General features: G+C 34.2%; 2 protein-coding genes across 2 annotated transcripts; both read right to left on the reverse strand.

The window, feature by feature from the left end:
• Positions 1-6,214: 6,214 nt before the first annotated feature.
• On the reverse strand, positions 6,215-6,730 carry LOC148208547 (uncharacterized). The gene has a single exon (XM_088119105.1). It carries the CDS (start codon positions 6,728-6,730, stop codon positions 6,215-6,217), a length of 516 nt encoding a protein of 171 aa, XP_087975231.1.
• A 6,959-nt stretch (positions 6,731-13,689) lies between these two features.
• On the reverse strand, positions 13,690-18,898 carry MAP65-2 (microtubule-associated protein 65-2). Its single transcript, XM_022295599.2, has 10 exons — positions 18,694-18,898; positions 17,423-17,523; positions 17,138-17,341; positions 16,796-17,044; positions 16,489-16,704; positions 15,711-15,866; positions 15,301-15,612; positions 14,628-14,715; positions 14,378-14,526; positions 13,690-14,245 (listed from the first exon to the last, which is right to left on the reverse strand). The coding sequence occupies exons 2-10, from the start codon at positions 17,492-17,494 to the stop codon at positions 13,952-13,954; spliced, it is 1,740 nt and encodes a 579-aa protein (XP_022151291.1). The 5' UTR covers positions 17,495-17,523; positions 18,694-18,898; the 3' UTR covers positions 13,690-13,951.
• Between the last annotated feature and the right edge of the window lie 610 nt (positions 18,899-19,508).

Consider the following 19,508-nt stretch of genomic DNA (forward strand, 5'->3'; position numbering starts at 1 on the left):
GTTAGACCTTCTAGCACGGCTATTTTCATTATTGTCTTTTATCTAAGCTAGTCAAATCTAATTAACTTTATTTCAATAAACTTTAATTCATCTTAATTAATATTTGTAGGTTTCTTATGCTCTAACTAATTAAGCACAAGTTAATTTTATTTACTTATCAAAAGAAACTTACAACAAAATTTAGTGATTCATCTTATCCATGTCTAATTAATTATTTATGATAATAAAAAATAAATACGCATAAGAGATTAATAAGATTAGAAAGATTATAATTGTATTTACGTAACAAAATTAGCAATAGTACTTTAGTAATTAGATAAATGTTGTAAATTATGGTAATTGTAATGGTGGAGTTATTTGAGTATTTTTTAAAGTTTCAAACATTTTACCCAAAGTTTATTATAAGGTAATTAACAAAGTAAAGTCCAAAATTACCTTTATTTTACTTTTTATTTTTTTACCATAATCAAATTAGCTTAATTGGGGGAATATAGAAAGTTTTACTTAACTCATAACCATAATTAGGTAATATAACACACCTTTCACCCAAGAGCCACATGTAGTAAATAAGTTAATTGGAAAGACCAAAAAAGTCTCACAGTCCCATTTAGCATTCGGCCATGCATGAGGAGAGAGAAGAAGTTTTTTTCATCTTCCAAGATTCAAGTTTTCTTCATCTTCCAATTCATTTACCTATGTCTATTTCTTTCATTTCCCTCCAAAGACAAGTCTAAACAAATCTGATTTTTCTCTCCATCATCTATCCTAGTGCTGTAAATCATACCTTAGAGGGAGAAATAGTTGTTTTTCCAAGTTCCTTCAAGGTCGTTCATCGGTTTTACCTTTTCGGTAAGAAATGGTTTCTTTTAGTTAGTTTTGGCAATGAATTTTTCCTATTAATTTTTATATAACCTAAGCATGTCCATATCAATTTTTCTAAGGTTTACATCATCATTTCAAGCTCTCTTAGTTGCTGGAAAATTTTCTCGTTCTATTCTTTACGGTACAGAGGAAAACGCACCAACGATAAGCATCATTCTTCCTTATGTAGAACCACAAATTTTGGGTCAATCATAAACGCCTACATCACTATCTATTTTATTTAGAGATTAATTATATATTAACCCTAAATTACAATTAAAGATAAATTGACAATTGAAATATGTCACATGTCTCTTATTGGGCCCCTAGATTGAATTTAATTGGTTTAATTGGGTCATATGAGAATTGGGTCTGGAATTAATTTGGTTAAAAAAAACATGACCCAAGACCCAAATTAACATGAGATCATATGGATTAATATTTAAATTTAAATCCATTTATAGAATTAGGCTGGGTCCAAAATTATCCAAACCCAAATGTTTTGAAATTTTAGAGCCCAATCCATGGCTTGAGTCCAAAATCACTCTAAGCCCACCAAGCCTATGGAAACCCCTATAAATAGAAGGAGTCTCATTCATTCTAAGGGGGTTCAGAATTTCACAATTGAGAGAATTCACACCAAATTGAAGACTCTCTAAAGACTTGAAGATTCGAAGACCAACTTGAAGACTTTGAAAACTTGAAGATTTTCGAAGAACATATAACTTCGATCCAAATTCAAGAACAAGCATCTTAATCTTCACATCAAGTTCGAGAGAAAGAATCAGAGGATAAAGATTAGAGATTGAATCCACTATACAATACATACAACAATATAAAATTTCAACTCCATGTAATATAATTTCTACGGAAATCTCGTGTGAACACCTTATGTAAATTATTTTTAGGGTTCATTATTGAGAAAAATAGGTATTGTGTTGGCTTTATTTTTGTTAATTTGTAGTCTGAAAATCAGAATTTAAAATCATCCTAAAAATGTTCATAAATTTGTTTTATAACGGTTTTTAACGGTTTATGTTATTTTCATAGTTTTAGCTTGTTTAGTATGAAAAATCGGATTTTTCAATTCTGAATTTATGTGACCATGACCAGCACCTTTAAAATAGACTAAAATGTATTTTAAATGTACTAAAATTGATTTTTATTATTAGTTTTACATAGGGCTTAAAATTGTGAAAACTAGTGCTATGTATTTTCTCTAGTTTTTGTAAATTTGCAAAATCAGTAAATATTTTTATAGGTATTATAGTATAAAAATTAGAGGCTAATATGGAGAATTTAAACTACTTTTCACAGATTTAAATATTAATTTTATAATTATTATGGACTAGGTTAATTATTACGAGATTTGTACTAGTAGAATAATGAGCCTACCTAGTTATGATAACTTATTGGAGAAAGCTTAGTTTAGGTAATTGAGTCCTAATGTTAGTTGTGTTAATTGTTATTAGGAAGCTTTAATGAATTACCTTTAGTTTACGAAGTTTAGGTAAGTAGATTATATCATAAGTTACCGTGTACGGACATTTTCGTAATTTGAATTGGAAAAAAAAATCAGTTTTTGTGTTTTAAGAAAAAAATATTAGAAGTAGACAAATGTGTGTAGGTGTGTGAGGTTTAGATGGGACACGTGGTAAGGGAGAAGAAAAAAAAAAGAAAAGGAAAAAATTTTAGGGGGAAGATCGAATATAGAGAGGGTTGGAAAAGAAGGAGGTTTCCATTGTTGAAGAATGAGAAGGTGAAGGTGATTTTAGAGCCGAAATTTGAGAGTCAACCGTAACAGGTAATAGAGGTGGTAATTTAATTTACTTCCTTGAAAGATTTTGGAAGAAATGGATGGCAGATTAGTGTTATGGGTTTTCTTTTTATGCTCAATGAATCTCTTGAAATATGTGGAGACTCTAGATTTTTGGTTTCTATGAACATTTGCGATGGTTTTCAGCTTGTGGGTGTGTTTTCGTTAAAGGTGGGTGTTGTAGGTTGGAAGAATTTGTTGAAATAAAAAAAGAAGAAGATGAAAAGAAGATGGAGAAAAGGGGGTTTCGTAGGTTTGTATGGAGAAGGAAAAGATAAATAGTGTTAGAAGCGAGAGATTATGTGTTAAAAAGTAAACAAGAAAAAAAAGGTTGGAATTTAGAAGCCAATCACGTGAGGTTTTAAGGTCCCACTTGTAAGGAAAGATGAGAGAGAAAGAAAGATGGTTGGGTTGTGGAGAGAGAATGGGGTTTTTGATTGGATTTTGTAGTTTAAATTATTGTAGATTTAAGCTGGGATTAAGTATGTATTGAAACTTGATTGGTTATTATTTCAGGACGAACAGAAATTGGAGCCGCGTACAATCCAAATTCACGTCGTTCGTAGGATTTGTGAGTGGTTATTTTATTAAATGTTTTTAGATATCTATTATAGAACTTCAAGAAAATATATATATCATATGTTTTATCATTTCTGCTGAGAAACGAGGTTTGCTAAGAATTTAGAAATGTTTTTTAGAATTTATGAATGTTTCTGAAACTTAGAAATGCTTTATGATTTCTGAGAATTTAGAAATGCTTTATGATTTCTGAGAATTTAGAAATACTTTATGGTTTCAAGGAAACTGCTATATTTAATGAATATAGTTAGAAAGAAATATTTTTTTAGAAGTGATTTGAGAAAGAAAAGTGATAGAAAAAAGAAAAGAAGAATTTTAAAACTATTTATGAGATTGAGAATTTTATGTACAAAGAAGTTTTCAAACCACTATGTTATTGTATGAAGGTGATTACCCGTATGCTATATGAATGTGTTTCTATAGTATACTCAGAAATAGAAGGTCTTTGAGACTATTTTACTCCACGCGTTGAGATAATTATTATACTGTGTATATTGAGATTACTCTATGCAGTAGACCAGAAATAGAATTATTCTGCTGCGCGTATTGAGATTACTCTACGTCAGTAGACCAGAACAAGAACAGAATATGGTTACATATATGGTGTTGAGTTTTCTTAATCTGTTTTATGTAATTTGAATGAGATATTTTATACGTATATAGAAAGTGATTTTATAAATTGTGTGTTGTTACCAGTTATTACTAGAAACCTTACTGAGTTTTAGTTGCTCAAGTTTTATGAAGTTTTTATGAGAAAGTTTATTACTTCAGCTTCATAATGTTTGAAAATATTGAGAATTTCAGTTGTTTATGAAAGAAGTTTTATGAAACTATTTTCTTATTAAATTGCTACTCACTAAGCTTCCCAACTCATTGTTTTCTCCACCAGGCTGCACTTGAGTTTCAAAGAGATAGCCGACCAGTTTCTGTTACTCGGTATCTCAGAACTTGCATATCATTTTGTATGTACATTTAGAATGACTTATAATAGATTAGTTGCACCTTTTGTAGTTGTTCAGCATGTTTAGAAGTCGTGGGAGAATAGTTATTTCTGAATTAAATTACATTACACTTTGTGTTGTATATATTAGAGGATAATCTTAATTAGTTTTAGAAATTTAGAAAGAAGTTTGACTATAGACTCTGTAGTTGGTTGGGATCTGTGGTCGGCGCGGCTTGTTCCAGAACTAGTAGATGTTTGGGGCGGGTCATGTCAGTTTGGTATCAGAGCATAAAGATCCTGCATAACATGAATAGAAGATGTGTTATGGTTTATGTGATAATTGTGTGATATGCATACTATTTAATCTTATTGCGTAAGGGCAAAACACATAGGCTTAAAGAATTTGAAACTCAACAGGTCCCTGGTAGGCAGAATATAATGGCAGAAGACGTAGTTAGTGCATCTAGCCACAGGTCAGTAGATCCACAGGAGGATATAGTTGATCAAGATGAACGTGCAATAGCAAGAATTGCTGCACTGGGAATAAGAATGTTGAGGAGTGATCCCGAGAAAAACTTAAAGATTGAGCGACTCAAAGCTTTAGGAGCAACTACATTTTCTGAGACAGCAGATCCAGCTAATGTAGAGTTGTGGATGAAAAAGCTAGAAAAATATTTTAATGTGATGGGGTATCCAGAAGACAGAAAAGTTAGGCTGGCTACATTTCTGCTAGAAGGAAGAGCTGGTGATTGGTGGTAGTCAGTTATAGTGAGACAACCAGGATTTGAAGAATTAAGCTGGGGAGAATTCAAAAATTTGTTTAATGAAGCATACTACCCACGATCCTATAGAGATGCGAAAAGAAGTGAGTTCTTAAAGCTAGTACAAGGGTCGATGACAGTGTAGAATACCAGAAAAAATATGTAAAACTTTCAAAGTATGCCACCACTATCATTGAAGATGAGATTCTCTGCTGGGTTAGACAGAAAGTTAGAACTTACCTAGTGAGTTGGTAGTAGCTACGATGATTGGTATATCCTTGATAGCAGACAATGTGTATCGTGATTGCATGATTGATTTGGGTGACATACAGTTTAACGTGGATGTATTGCAAAACATGTCATGATTATATGGTTTTATCATGTCATTTTAAGTATGTTTAATAGCAAAGCATGTTTAGTTAAAGCATGATATAATGTGTGATGCATTGCATTCGTAGTTAAGTTAGTAGTCTTATGTGTCATGGATTTAGGTAAGATTAATGTTATGCATGAAATACCCAAATTAAGCAGTTATGTTGTGTAGCTAGATGTATGATATGACATGTATGGTTTCTGCTAAGGTCTGGGCCCTAGGATACAAATTATTTTATGTTAATGATATTTATGGGGCATAATTACCCCATAAATATTACATGTGGAATTGACAGTCATGATATGAGGTATTTCTGCATAACATGACGCCAAGTTAAGGATTTCGATATGTAAGTTTATGTTAGCAACCACAAGTATGTTAAATTAAGTTGTTCATTGGTTTATATGTTAGGTTGAGGTATGTATGCATATAAGCATGATATGTGTATTTGAGCATAAAAGGTTTGTTATGATGGGAACTACTTACTGGGTATTTTTATACTCACCCTATGTGGTTTCAATTTTTTTTACAGATAGTTATGTAGATGACGACAACAACGTCGAGGATGACCTTGGCATTGATGAGGAGGAGATATGAGACACACTTTAATTTTATTTACAATTTATACTTTTAATTATGACTAGACCACATTTTTACTTTGTTTTATTGAAAGATAATAATTTTGTGATTTCCGTTGCTAAAGAATTATAAGTTAAGTTTTATCAAGTTATCGTTTCCATTTTTATATAAAAGAACACGTTTTTATCTTGTTTTTTTTTTAATGAAATTATGTTTTATGAGTAATTATCTCAATTTGATATTATTAAATACATATAGAAAATTGGGGTCATTACATGATATATGAAATTAACGTGAATTTGTCAAGCTTCACACTTCTTCGCGTATTCCATAGAATCTTGAACCATTGTGGGCCAATAATAGCCCATCCTTGTTATATAGAAATGGAGTTTTGGTCCAGATTGATGAGCGTCGCAAACTCCTGAGTGTACTTCTTCTAACGCCTTAGCAGATTCTTCCTTTTCCAAACATAGCAGGGAGAGGCCTTCATATGAGCATCGATAAAGAGTATCTTTGTAGTAGATAAATCTAGCATCTCTTCTACATATTTCAGTCTTATGTCGGAGGTTTGTTGGAAGCTTTCCATGTTGAAGATAGTCTATAATGGATTGTCGCCAATCTTCTTCCTCAATGATGCAAACCGATATAGCATTTGCTTCTTGATGCTCGGTTTCCATTGGTGGGGTGATCGATTTTTGCCAAAGTGAGATGTGCAATGTCTCATCTTCTGGAACTGTAAGACCAGTAGCCAAATTTGCTAGGGCATCTACCCTTTTGTGAGGAACATGCTTTATTGTTACGCTATCGAAGCTCTCCATCAGTTGTCTCGCATAAGTGAAGTAAGGCTTAAGGTCTTCGTACTTCACATCATACTTAAGTAAAAGTTATTTGATTAACTAACTTCGAATCACCGTAGATCGCAATGTATGTTATTCTGATTTCTATGGCAATTTGAAAACCTATGATGAGCACTTGATATTCAGCAGCGTTGTTCGAACACAATTCACCAAGTGTGAAGCTGTAGGGTAACATATGTTTTTAGGTGAAACAAAGACAACACCTGCTTCCGCTCCATTCCTTCGTGCTGCACCATCAAAGTACATGATCCAAGGTTCCTTAATTTCAATATAAAAGATCTCCTCATCGGCCAAGTTTTCACACAATTTCCAATTTGAGGGGACTGAATGATTTGTTAGGAAGTCTGCCAATGCTTGTCTCTTCATTATCTTTTGCGGTACGTAAAAAATATCGTACTGCTGGACAAAATTACCAAATTTCTTATACGTCCAAAAATGATCGGTCTGGACAGGACATATTTGATTGGATCTGCCTTAGCAACCAAATGCACTATGAAGGCCTACATATAGTGCCTTAATTTATCGATAGCGAAGAAACGAGAAAGACACATCTTCTTGATAGGAGAGTAGTTAAGCTCAGCTCTAATCAAGGTTCTACTCAGGTTATAAAAGGCTTGTTCCTTCCCTTTCTCTCTTTCTTGTTCCAACAACGCTCCGAGTGATCTTTCTTGTGCAATGATATACCGTATCAACGGTTTTCCTGCTATAAGTGCACCTAAAACAGGTGAATTAAGCAAATATTTCTTTATGCTTTCAAAAGCATTTTCACATGCTTGGTCCCACTCGAAACTTGCATCCTTTCTCATTAATCTTTGGAAAGGTTGGCATCAGCCAGCTAGTTTGGAGATAAATCTCCTGATATAGCCAGACAAACTTAGAGACTTCTCAATTCATGTAAGTTCCTAGGTCTATGCATTTTCTAGATAGCGTCATTTTTTTACTGATCAATTTCAATTCCTCGATGTCTTATAATGAAACTAAGGAACTTTCCCGACGTGACGTTGAATGCATACTTGAAAGGATTCATCCTTAATTGATATTTTCTCAAGCGATCAAAGACTATTTTTAGATTCGTCAAGTGAACTTGTCGCTTTTTGAACTTAACCAAAAGATCGTAGTCGTAGCATTCAACATGTTTATGTAACATGTCATCAAAGACTTTTTACATGGCGCGCTAATAAGTGGCACCGGTATTTTTCTGTCGGAAGGGCATTACCTTGTAACAATATATCCTTTTTAGAGTTCGAAATGCTGTCATTTCTTCGTCCTCGGGTGCCATCCGAATTTGGTTATACCTTGACGATCCATCCATGAAAGATTAGGATTCATGTCCTGTAGTAACATCAACCATGATTTATGTGATGGGTAGTGGAAAATCATCCTCAGGACATGTAACGCCCCGCATTCTCAGGTTAGTTTATTTTAAGACTTAATTCGTGCCTTTGGATTCTTCCCTAAGCTGTTAATTTAAACTCTTGGATCTTCCAATTTCAGAGTTCTAATTTTTGGTAAATTAGAATTTAAGTTTAATTTTGTTGGGTTAAGATAAATTAAGTTTTCGAATTTTGGAAGAGATTTTTTATTAAATCTTATTCCAAAAATTTGGAAATTTAATTTTATCTTTTAGATTTCGTTCTTAAACTAAGTTAAATTTCTCAAACCTTCTTAAAAGGGGTTTTCGTTTTGGAAAAAGGATTAGGAAAAATCAAATTTCTTTTTAGGATCATAAACCCCTATTTTGTTTATTATCTTAGTTATTTGGGATTTATTTATTTGGTAAAAAGAAGAGAAAAAAAGAAAAGAAAAGAAATAAAACAAAACATGAAAACACTAACAGGCTGTTTGGCCGAAGCATTTTATAAATCTGGAGTTAGGGGGAGTGGACTTGTGAAGCTCACTCCCCTTTTGGCCCAAGTAGTTGTTTAATCAAGTGGCAATTGCAGGAATGGCTAAAATTAATAAAGCGTTTTAAAAAATGTCCAAACCTATGAAATATTGCAATAATGGCTAATTGATTTTTTCCGTTGAATTCTAAAATATTTTGTAGACAAATATAGTCTTGTAACCAATTAAATATATAGGCATAATTTTAGGGATTTAGGATTTTTAACTAATAGCAAAAACAACGGGCCTTCATTATAGGGAATCAATTCTATCTAATCAAATGAATGAAATTTAAATAATTAACTTAAATCTAATTTAAAATTGATAATTTGATTTAAGAAAAAATTATTAAAAATGTGTTGGGGTAGATTTTGAAATTTACCCCTCTAAAATTCCAAATTAAGGGGATAAATAAGATTATTAGTAGGTAAATTAAATTTACTTCTCACCTTTGACTTGAATTAGAGAAGTTAGGGTTTTAGGAGTCCCCACCTCCTTCCCACCTTTTGGTCTCACGCAACTTCATGCGCCCCACAGCCATCGTCTTCCTCACGAAGCAGATCTGCAAGCCGTCATCCCGCCACTCACCTTCAAGGCCACCATCCCATTTTCCTACTCACCTCACGAAGCAAATCTGTGCACCGCTCACCTTCACGCTGTCGTCCACGAACCAAAACCAGACCTGTTGCCGCCGCACCCAACCGTCACCACCCTCCCCGTTGGCCTCAACACGTACCATATCTGCTTGATGTGCCACGTCCCAAACCAGATCTACTGTCCCGCCGCCCGACTAGATCCGCCCAAGGCCGATACGATTCGCCGGCTGCCCCAGACCAAATCCACTTACTGCCGCTTCAATATGTTTCCGAGCTGCCGCCCAACTTCCATCTTCTAGCAACTGTTCGAGGAAGGTAAGACCCTTTGTTCAGATTTTGCGCGTTTTACGGGTATTTAAAAATATATTTTTGGTTTTCCTATATTTTAGGGTATTTAAAAAAATACAAGTGTGGGATCGACATGTGTCTTTTCTTTATAACTAGATCTGAGAAGTATATATCTACAACTGCAACAGACTTACTACATTTATATAGCTTAAATTCTAAATAGAATCTACAGATATGGTAAAATTTAGAGGAGGAACATCTCGACAATGATTAAAAGCTACTGGTATAACCAGGACGTTCAAAGGAATCGTGCAAAATCAACTTAGAAAGTGAAAAAGATGTATAGATGCAGTAGTTTATATATTTCTTGTTTGTTAATGTTTACAATAATATTTACCAATTAGATTCACTGAGCTAACTATACTCATATATTTCAGGAAAATGAAAGGGTCTCAAATAGTCGAGGAAGAACGTGTTAGTGAGGTAATTATTGATATATACATGTATTGACATTCTACTTATGATATTTGAGTTGTATAGTTGTATATACATCTATTGACTTTCGTATTTTGTTAATTCTTGAATTGGTAGATACATGTATTGACATAATTGAGTTTCATAGTGATATATACATGTATTGAATTCTAATTTTGATTTTTCTTTAATTGGTATATACATTTATTGACCTCTTAATTTTGATAAATTTTCTAATGTTTTAAAGGACGATACAAAGTCTAATGAAGAGAATGAAAGAGTGAATAATGAATCTACCGATGAACATAAGAAAAATAACTCATCGTCAAAAGAAGTTTAAGAAACTGAATCTGATGACGATACACGCCCAAAGGCATCACCTATTTTCCTAATCGTTTTGATTTATGGGTTGTTAGTCTTCGACTTTTTAATTTACTTTTGTTGTAGATGATTTATTAAATGATAAAGAAATAGGAAAACAAGAATATAAATAACATGTGACAGCATATACTCCTTAGTGTTTAGGTATATATACCAATTGATGCAAATATGTATATATATATTAAGAAGATATAGTAGAACAATTGCAGAACGATGAGATAGGAGATGAATCGTTGTACACAAATCGTTTAAATTAACTGAAATACAAAACAAAGTAATTAAAATAATTAACTTGAAATCCCTTGAATGTAGGAAAATCATTTTGAATTCAAAACAAAGTTTGTTACGTGGTTGAATATAAGAAAAAGCCAAAAAGACATAGAAAAGAGTATTGTTGGAAAACTACGTTTTTTTGTAAAACTCCTAAAATACCCTTTAGCCATTTGTACAAAATTTAAAACTAATAGACATTTTTTAAAAACGGGTGGCAAAATTTAGCCATCCACTTAAATTTTCTCGGGACAACTGCATAAATGTCCAAAATAAATAAGGCGTTTTAAAAAATGGCCAAACATATCAAATATTGAGTAAATGGCTAAATAACGTTTTTTTAAGAATCCTAAATATTATTTTAGACAAATATACCCCTATAACTATTTGTGCTTAATTTTAGGGATTTTATTTGGTACAACAACTTGCAAAAACAACGCATCCTAATTATAGAAATCAATTTTAAATAATCAAATTGAAACCACTAAAATCTAATTTAAAATTGAAAATCTAAAATCTAATTTATTCAAAATTTGACTTAGAAAATCTAAAATCTAAAATTTTAAATTTCTAGGTGGGAGGGGTAAATATATTTAATGGGTTCATACATAGTAGTCTGCACTTCCATTTATGTGGTCAATATCAGTATCTATAGTAGTATGTACTTCCATTTCTGGGTCAATGTCGGCATCTACAGTGGTCTGCATTGGGAGTCGCACTTCCATTTCGAGGGCAATTTCAATATCTACGCATTTTCATTTTGGGATAAATGTTGGTATCTACAAAGGCAATACCTATAATGTCTTCCATAACTAACTTGTTCCTATCATTGTGAGCACAATCGTGACCTATAATAAAGAACTTCTTATTAACTTATTAATGTGTTCGAAGCCTGGACTATGAGTGACTTTCTTCCCGACCGCTAATGCGCCAATGTGATTTTCATGTTCGAATTATCTGTCGTTGTTTGATTAGCCTCATGAAACTGTAAAACATTCTTTCTAGTGCTCCTAGGGGATATCAAGATGGGACGGCTAGTGGTATCGGAACTTCGTCCGCATTGTTGGGCTACCAATGGATGATTTGATCTGAAAGCATAGAACATCTAGTTGATCCGGTCTTGAGGGGAAAAGAGGGGGAAAGTTACTTCAGGGGCTAAGTTGCAAACTCCAACAAGAATGGAAGGGGAGAGAGAAACAAACAGAAATAAAATTGAATAAAACTAAGAGAAAAGCAAACAGAAAGAAAATCGAATAAGACTAAGAGAAAAGCAAACAAAAAGAAAATTGAATAAGACTAAGCTCATTTCATGCCCAAGCCAATGGTAGTAGATACTTTTACAATCATCACAAGGGTAGGAAACTACACATACTAAAATAGATTTTCATGCTTTCACATCATTGATCTCAAACACTTTAAAAGTTGTGGTCTAAGTGATTTGCTTTAGTCTCATCTACCATCACATAGAAATGCGATTAGTATAGAATTCATTATTGTCAAATGGTAATCGCTTTAGTAACATATGCACATGGTGAATTGTGGTCTACACTGGAGTCGTTCTTCTATTTATTGGGTAAATGTCAGTATCTATAGTAGTCTGCACTTCTATTTCTGGGGTTAATGTCGGTATCTACAGTGGTCTGCATTGGGTGGTGTCACATTTCCATTTCGAGGTCAATATCAATATCTACTGTGGTGGTATGTACTAGTGTTGCATTTCATCTTGGGATAACTGTTGGTATTTACAAAGGCAATACCTATAATGTCTTCCACAACTAACTTGTTCCTATGATTTGTGAACACAATTGTGACCTATAATAAAGAACTTGAGGGGAAAAGAGGGAGAAAGTAATTTATGGGGTTAAGTTACAAATTCCAACAAGAATAGAAAGGGGGAGAGAGAAGCAGATAGAAAGAAAATTGAATAAAACTAAGAGAAAAGTAAACAGAAAGAACATTAAATAAGACTAACCTCAATCCATGACCAAGCCAATGATAGTAGATACCATGAAGTTTTTGCAATCATGACAATACTTAATGTGTAAGAAACTACCGACACTAAAACAGATTTTTGGTCTGAGTGATTTTTTGTTGCAGGGAAAGCTATGGGAGATCATTAAGACTAAAATTTAAAAGGTGGAGATATAAAATCAAATCAATTAAATCCCTTAAATATGGGAAACAAATCTATGTTGAGTGGTTTCAAAAGAGTAGGAAACAATATTTGAATTGAAAAACAAGTTTGTCGGGATTGTTAAATAGTTGTAAATTCCAAAAAAATATAGGAAGGACATTATAGGAAAAAAACTAAAAAATGTAAAATTACAAATATATCCTTTAACTATTTTTGCAATGTCAAAATTTAGTCATTTACTTAAAATTCTCTTCCTAAAATTGCATGAATTTTGGCCCTTCAATCATGCAATTTTTTTAAATTTCAATTTTGGTCGGGAATCGTGCAATTTCGGATTTTGGCCTGAGAATCGTACAATTTCGAATTTTGGCCAAAATTCATGCAATATACTTTTTTTTCCCTTCTCTCGACGACAAATTAAAATCAATTATTAATTTTCTTATAATTTTCATAGATATAAAACAAATGTAGAAGATCACTATTAATATTCCTATAATTTTCCTTCCGTGATTCCAAAATTTGGCGATTTTTATTAAAATGGAAAAAAATTGAAAACAAAAAGAAGACAATGGTTGATTGATAAGCTAGAAAAAGGAAGAGGATGTCACGGTATGTTGGTGAGAACCGGTCGACATTGTGGAGAAATTGGTATTTACAAAAACAAGGATGTTTGGGTAATCTTGTGAAAGGGTCTATAGAAAGGCCAAGAATTTGAGTTTTTGAAAATGAGTCCAAAATCAAAATTGAATTACAAAAGGTTACCCCACGTGTTGTTAAACTAAAAAAATAATAATAATAATTGGACCAAAAATTAATTTAAAATTCAATAAAAGCACCTTCCAATGGCCATAGATGTGAGCAAAGCAAGAAGCATATAAACAGAGCTCAGAAGATGAGAGTCTAATTGAAGTAGATTAGTCAAAACCGGAAAGAGGGGATTAACTAACTGTAGAATGAGCTGACAGTACAAATTAACTAAAATTGACCCACAAACCTTCCAACTTCTAACATACACAAACTACAAAGAAAAGAAGATCCACTCTCATCATTAACTTTCGTTATTTTGTGGAAACACGTCCACTACAGCAGCAACTACAAATATTACAGAGGCTATATTATAGACCTATTAAGTACTTCTCTCTTCTATTCTCATACTCATGGCGAAGACGAAATGGGTTCCGTACCTGAAATGTGCGAGCCAGAGTCATCTTTCGAGACAGCGTCGTACTTCACGGGTGTCATTGGTCTCATACTATCCCTTTTTCCATCTTTATTCATTGATCTGGATCCATTCTGATTAAGCGATAATCGTCTAGGAGTTCCATTTGCAGCTCCATTTGCTCGAGGCCCCGCTGCCTTCTTTGTAGCAATGGGTCGAGCTGGGCTAGGCCTGGAAGTTGTAATGCTCTCTTGGTCTGGGCTTTGCTGCTCATGGAACTTCTTCTGGTCCTGCCAAGTCCACCGTAAAAAGCCCATTTCAAATTTCACATATGCAAATCAATGGTATTGAAGTGCTCGAGGAGTTCGGTTGAGGCAATGTCAAACCAGAAGTAATGAGTCAAGAGGCTCGAAACAACTTACCCTCATTCGTCGTTTTTCTTCCTCTCTTTCATGCCTGAGCATGGTATATTCATCTAGCATAGCAAGGAGAGGAACACCGTCATAAATAAACGATATGCCGCGATCTTCCTCCCATGCCCGAGTTTTGGCAATTAACATGTCAACAAGAGCTACACGATGAAGCCATCAAGAAGAGCCAAGCATTAACAATATCCAGAGATTAAAAGGAGGCAACTACTGAAGTCCGCATATGTCTCTATAAACAACAAACCTGGAATTTTGTTGACCAGAATCCTAGCTTTCTCTGCGCGTTTGAGGTTTAAATGAGCCCCTCTGCTAGCATTATACCTGTTATCATCCTGCAAGGAGATGCCAATGATATCAAAGACGAAGCTGTGACAAGTCCACTATTTTTCACAAATTAAAGTAGCATACACGAGTTGGTCTCATAGTTCTCATAAGTTCATTCAAAATTTCATCTGCAAAACTGACATGATGTATGAGTTGCATTGCAAATTCTTGAACTCAATTTTATTGGGTATATTACAACCATCGGAAGAAGTAACTTTGTAATTGTAAGTTTTACAGCCAATCAAATGCACATTTTAGATCTGTAAATTTACCGTCCTTAACCAAATAACTGCAGCCATGCAGACACACATCTCCATGGCTGCTTTCAACACCATGCTACGCGTTAAAATCTATCAAGTATCAAGCCATGTTAAGTAAATAATTAAAAATAAATAAAATTAACTGTGTCATAATGAAATCCATGTCAGACTAAAAATAGTCCAGGGAATCAGTGCAAAAATGTTCCGAAATCAAACTGTCAAAGAGTTCAAATATAAAGCTTAAAGAAATGGAGATACGAGTAAATCAACATAATCGGAATTTTGATAATTAAGTTAGGTGTTATTAATATGATAGCAGGAAAGGACAATTACCCGATTGTAGTCTTCCAGCCAGCTCTCTTCTTCACATGCTAACATCCATTTTTCCACCTTGTCTAGTATTTCTTTCCTGCTGAGAACTTCTTCTTTGGCCTTTGCTATTTGATCGTCCATGTCGTCAAGTAATTCGGTAGGCTCAACACTACCCGAATCAATTAGTGCCATAATCTTTTCTCGAGCTGCCTCTGGGTCTATTTCTATGTGAGCATGAGAAAATATCTCTTGAAGTTCAAATTGCTTCTTCAAAGCAATTTCCTTCATCCTACTAGCCTTGAGTTGATCAAGCCTCTCAACCTCCACCTCAGCCTTATTTATATTTAACATGTGGTGAAGAAAAGAGTCAAAAGCCACACATATTCAAATTTACAAATTACAGCAAGAAATTTATAGAAGACTTCAAATACCTGCTCAATCAAATCAAGAGCAAGAGCCCCAGGGACTGTCACTTCATCTACTGATGCTGATATGTTACAGGTAACATGATCAAATAAACTTCTTTCCTCCATGGGGGTATCCATCAAATTCCAAAGATCAATCAGCTGAGTTGCCAATTCTTGGAGCTGCATATGACACAATCCAATACAATACAAAGCTCAAGCTCTACATAAAAAACTAAGGAACTAAAGAAACACGTAGTACTACACCCTTCTATATCACATCTTTCATTCTCGAGGTAGAAATAGAGGAAGCTCTAGTATATGTGGGAATGTACAAAATAAAAAGTTGTCTTTATCCCTATAAACTGATATGTATAAGTTCTGTTAAAATATTATAGAGTTCCCAAATATTGTTACTGGCACTAGTTGTGCAAATAAAGGAGAAAAATCAAAAGACATACCACCATGCTAAGAAACAGTCAGAGTATTGACCAAATCAATAAATTCACTCTAGGTGCAATATCACAAGTAATTGTAATGCTAATATCATTTTAAGTGATAAAAAATGAGAGATGCAACTAGTGTGCAAAGATTTTAAATTTTCAACCTAGATGCAATACCATAAGAAAGATTGTTTAAATATCATTTTAAATGGTAAAAACACAAGAGATAAGAACGTAGATGTTCATGTTTAAGCTCCATATCATATAAATGCCTGTTTTCATAATTTGCAGCAGGTGCAGCAAAGCAAATGTAATCATGGAATTGTCTTCTTAAAGTCACAAGTCTAGAATATTACTATTACCTTATGTAGTCTCTGCTTTTTGTCTTCTTTGAGTGCTAAGACCATCTTTGCCAGCCTGGATAAAGTATCATTGCTAATGCTTTTAGATTGCACACCAGTTGCATCATTTAAGCTTGGATGAACCTCAGTTACAGTAGCAAAAAAATCAATCCCAAGGACAGCACAGAGATCATGCACGGTGCTCACGAATTCAAGAACTTTGTGCAACCTTTCGCTCTGTAATATTTGAATATAACATAAAAAATAATGTTAGCTTGATGAAGAAGAAAGAAAAATAAATAGGTTGCTCCACAAACTAGAACTTCACCTTTTCTTTCTGTAGTTCCTGAAGTTGGCATTGGTATTCGTCAAGCTTTTCCAGGGATAGTTGAGACTCGTCCACTACTGGATTCTCACTAAGGTTTAAACCGCCAGCAATCTCTCCACATATCTTCTGAATCTCTGATTGTACATCAAAAAATTCCTTAACCCTCTCCTCTTTCTGTTTCCAGAGCTGTTCGAGAGCTGGTGCTATGGCTGCAAGTTGTTCCTTGATTGTACCAGAAGCTTTCTCAGGCTGTAATAAAAAAAAATAGAAATTGATATGAATGACCGACAAATGCATCAGCATTTTCAGATATAAAAGACCTTATACGAAGTGTTTACTTACAAAATCAGAAAAACTCTTTTCTCCAAGAGCAGATAGGAGACTGGAAAGTTCATGCTTTGCATCTGACAAAGCCTGCAGCAGTTTTTCCCTTGACTTATCAGCCTGCTCTACTTTCCTTTTGTAGACATCTAAACATTCCTGATCTATCTGAAGCAGCATTTTATCTCGTTCCTCATCACTTTCACCAACTTCGTCCCAAATTTCCTAAGATAATCTTTGGTGAGTCCAATAGAACATTTTTAGACTAAAAAAGGATGCAAAAGACTAACAGCATCATTTATTTACTTGAAGTTTCTGCAGTAGGGTACTACACGTGGTTTCTCCTAGAAGAGGATTTTGTGTATCTGCCACCGCCATTCACAAATCTGTTAAGTCTTCCCTTTTATCTGCATGAATCAGACTCAGCAAGTTAGGTTCTGTACATGAAATCATGAAACTTTGAGAACCAAATGATGCAGCCTGGAGAAATATATCCCCCCTCCCACCAACCAAATGTGTTTTGATGTCATTACAAAAGTACAAATATCTGTGAAACTGGAACTTCAGTGCCAACACATAGTTGCCTCAAATAATTTCTGCCTGAGCAAAATAAATACCTATGAACATAGATACGTATGTTCATGGCGTGTGTATGAGTGAGAGAGAGGAAGAGAGCATTCATAAATGATAAACTTAAGTAACTCACACATCACAATGATCAGTGAATAGATCATTCTACTCATAACCCAAGAACTATAACCTTTTTGTTATTCTAACTTGAAGTAAGCAGTTCATTTCATTTAAACCCACTTAATCGACCAAATAACCCACCTAACCTAAGGTACGACCCAATAACCCAGAAGAAAGTTTTTGAGGTGAAGACACCAACTCATTCCCCGCAGTCACAAAAATACATTCTGAGCTTCAGCATTCAGTCAACAAAAAAGTACAAATCTCTCATATCTCATATTCACACGAAATGCAGAGTCACAACCAACTTTATACCCTATGTTTCATACAATCGAGGGCAAGAAAGAGTTGGGAACACTCCACTCGCTCCCAGTACTGGCTTAGTAACATCACACTCCAGGAAGAAAGAATAGGGAAATTCAACTGGAGGCCGCATAAAGGCTGCGCCTGCAAAATAGAACTGCAGCAGAGAAAAATGACAACCGGGATCATCCTCGAAGCTAACACTTCTGTGGCTACGGTTTCAGATCTACCAATACCTCCCTTTAATCAAAGAGTCGGTACGATTGGCTGGAGTAATGTAAGCCATTACACCAAAGATTAAGAAAGACTCCAAAAAGAAAAAACCCCTTCATTCCAAAATCCAAAAAATCGCAAATACATTACCCAACAACCGATCCTAAACCCTACATTTGACAGAATTAAGAGCAAGAAACAGTCCAAAACACTCGGATCTCCCCCCACTACCAGATTCGCCCAATCCCATTACAGAACGGCGCATTCGGAAAACAAAAAATTCAGAGGTAGAAAACAGAGACCCATCACTTGCATTGCAGCAGCAGACACAAACAAAAACAAAAGAAAGAAAAAAGAAAGAAAGGGTTTACCCAGATCTTGGTAGAACCAAAGGTTCCTGGAAGAACGCTATCAGATCTACGAGTGTAGGAGCTTGTAATGGAAGCGTTCGTGCGTGTGGGAGTGAGTGATGAAATCTATAAGAGAGGAGAGAGAGAGAGTAGAGAGAGAGTGTGAGACAACAATCCAGCATGCAGATTGCAGGAGAAAATGATGGGGGAAGAGGAGAGAGGGACTGGGGTTCGGAGTTGGGTCCCTTAAATACAAACAATATCCAAATTGTTCCAAAAATAATAAACTGAACCACCAAATATCTCTATAATCACCACTTAATTACCATTATGACACTCTCACTTTGACACCTCCATCATCTCCCTACCCACCCTTTTCTTAATTATAATATCTATTTAAATATTTCTGTCCTCTATGGTTTCGCGGTCCTTTGACCTTTTTTGCCTCTATACCAGGAGGTATGTGCACTGTTTCCATATTTATATATACGTACGGATAGAGTTGCGTTTCATGTGACTTGAATCCAAGACTTCAAAAATATTCTTTGAATTCTCAAGTCACCTAAGCGATAGCTTAGGAGACTAATGCTGTACTTTTAATTTTGGTTCGTTTTATTTATTATACTTGTAGAAAGGTCATTTTAGTTTAGGTACATGTACACGGTGCTTGTTTTGATCCTTGCTTTCACTTTTCTATTAAAATTTCAGCAGACCACTACATTAAATAAATGTATTATAATGTAGTTATAACTTTGGATTAAATGGTTTTTTGATTGGTATGAAATTTGGATTAGAAATTTGCAATAGGAAACTAAAATAATCACTTTTTTAAAAGT

The sequence above is a fragment of the Momordica charantia genome (assembly GCF_013281855.1).
Source record: "Momordica charantia cultivar OHB3-1 chromosome 10 unlocalized genomic scaffold, Mcharantia_2.0 BLBB01000010.1, whole genome shotgun sequence".
Lineage (NCBI taxonomy): Eukaryota > Viridiplantae > Streptophyta > Magnoliopsida > Cucurbitales > Cucurbitaceae > Momordica > Momordica charantia.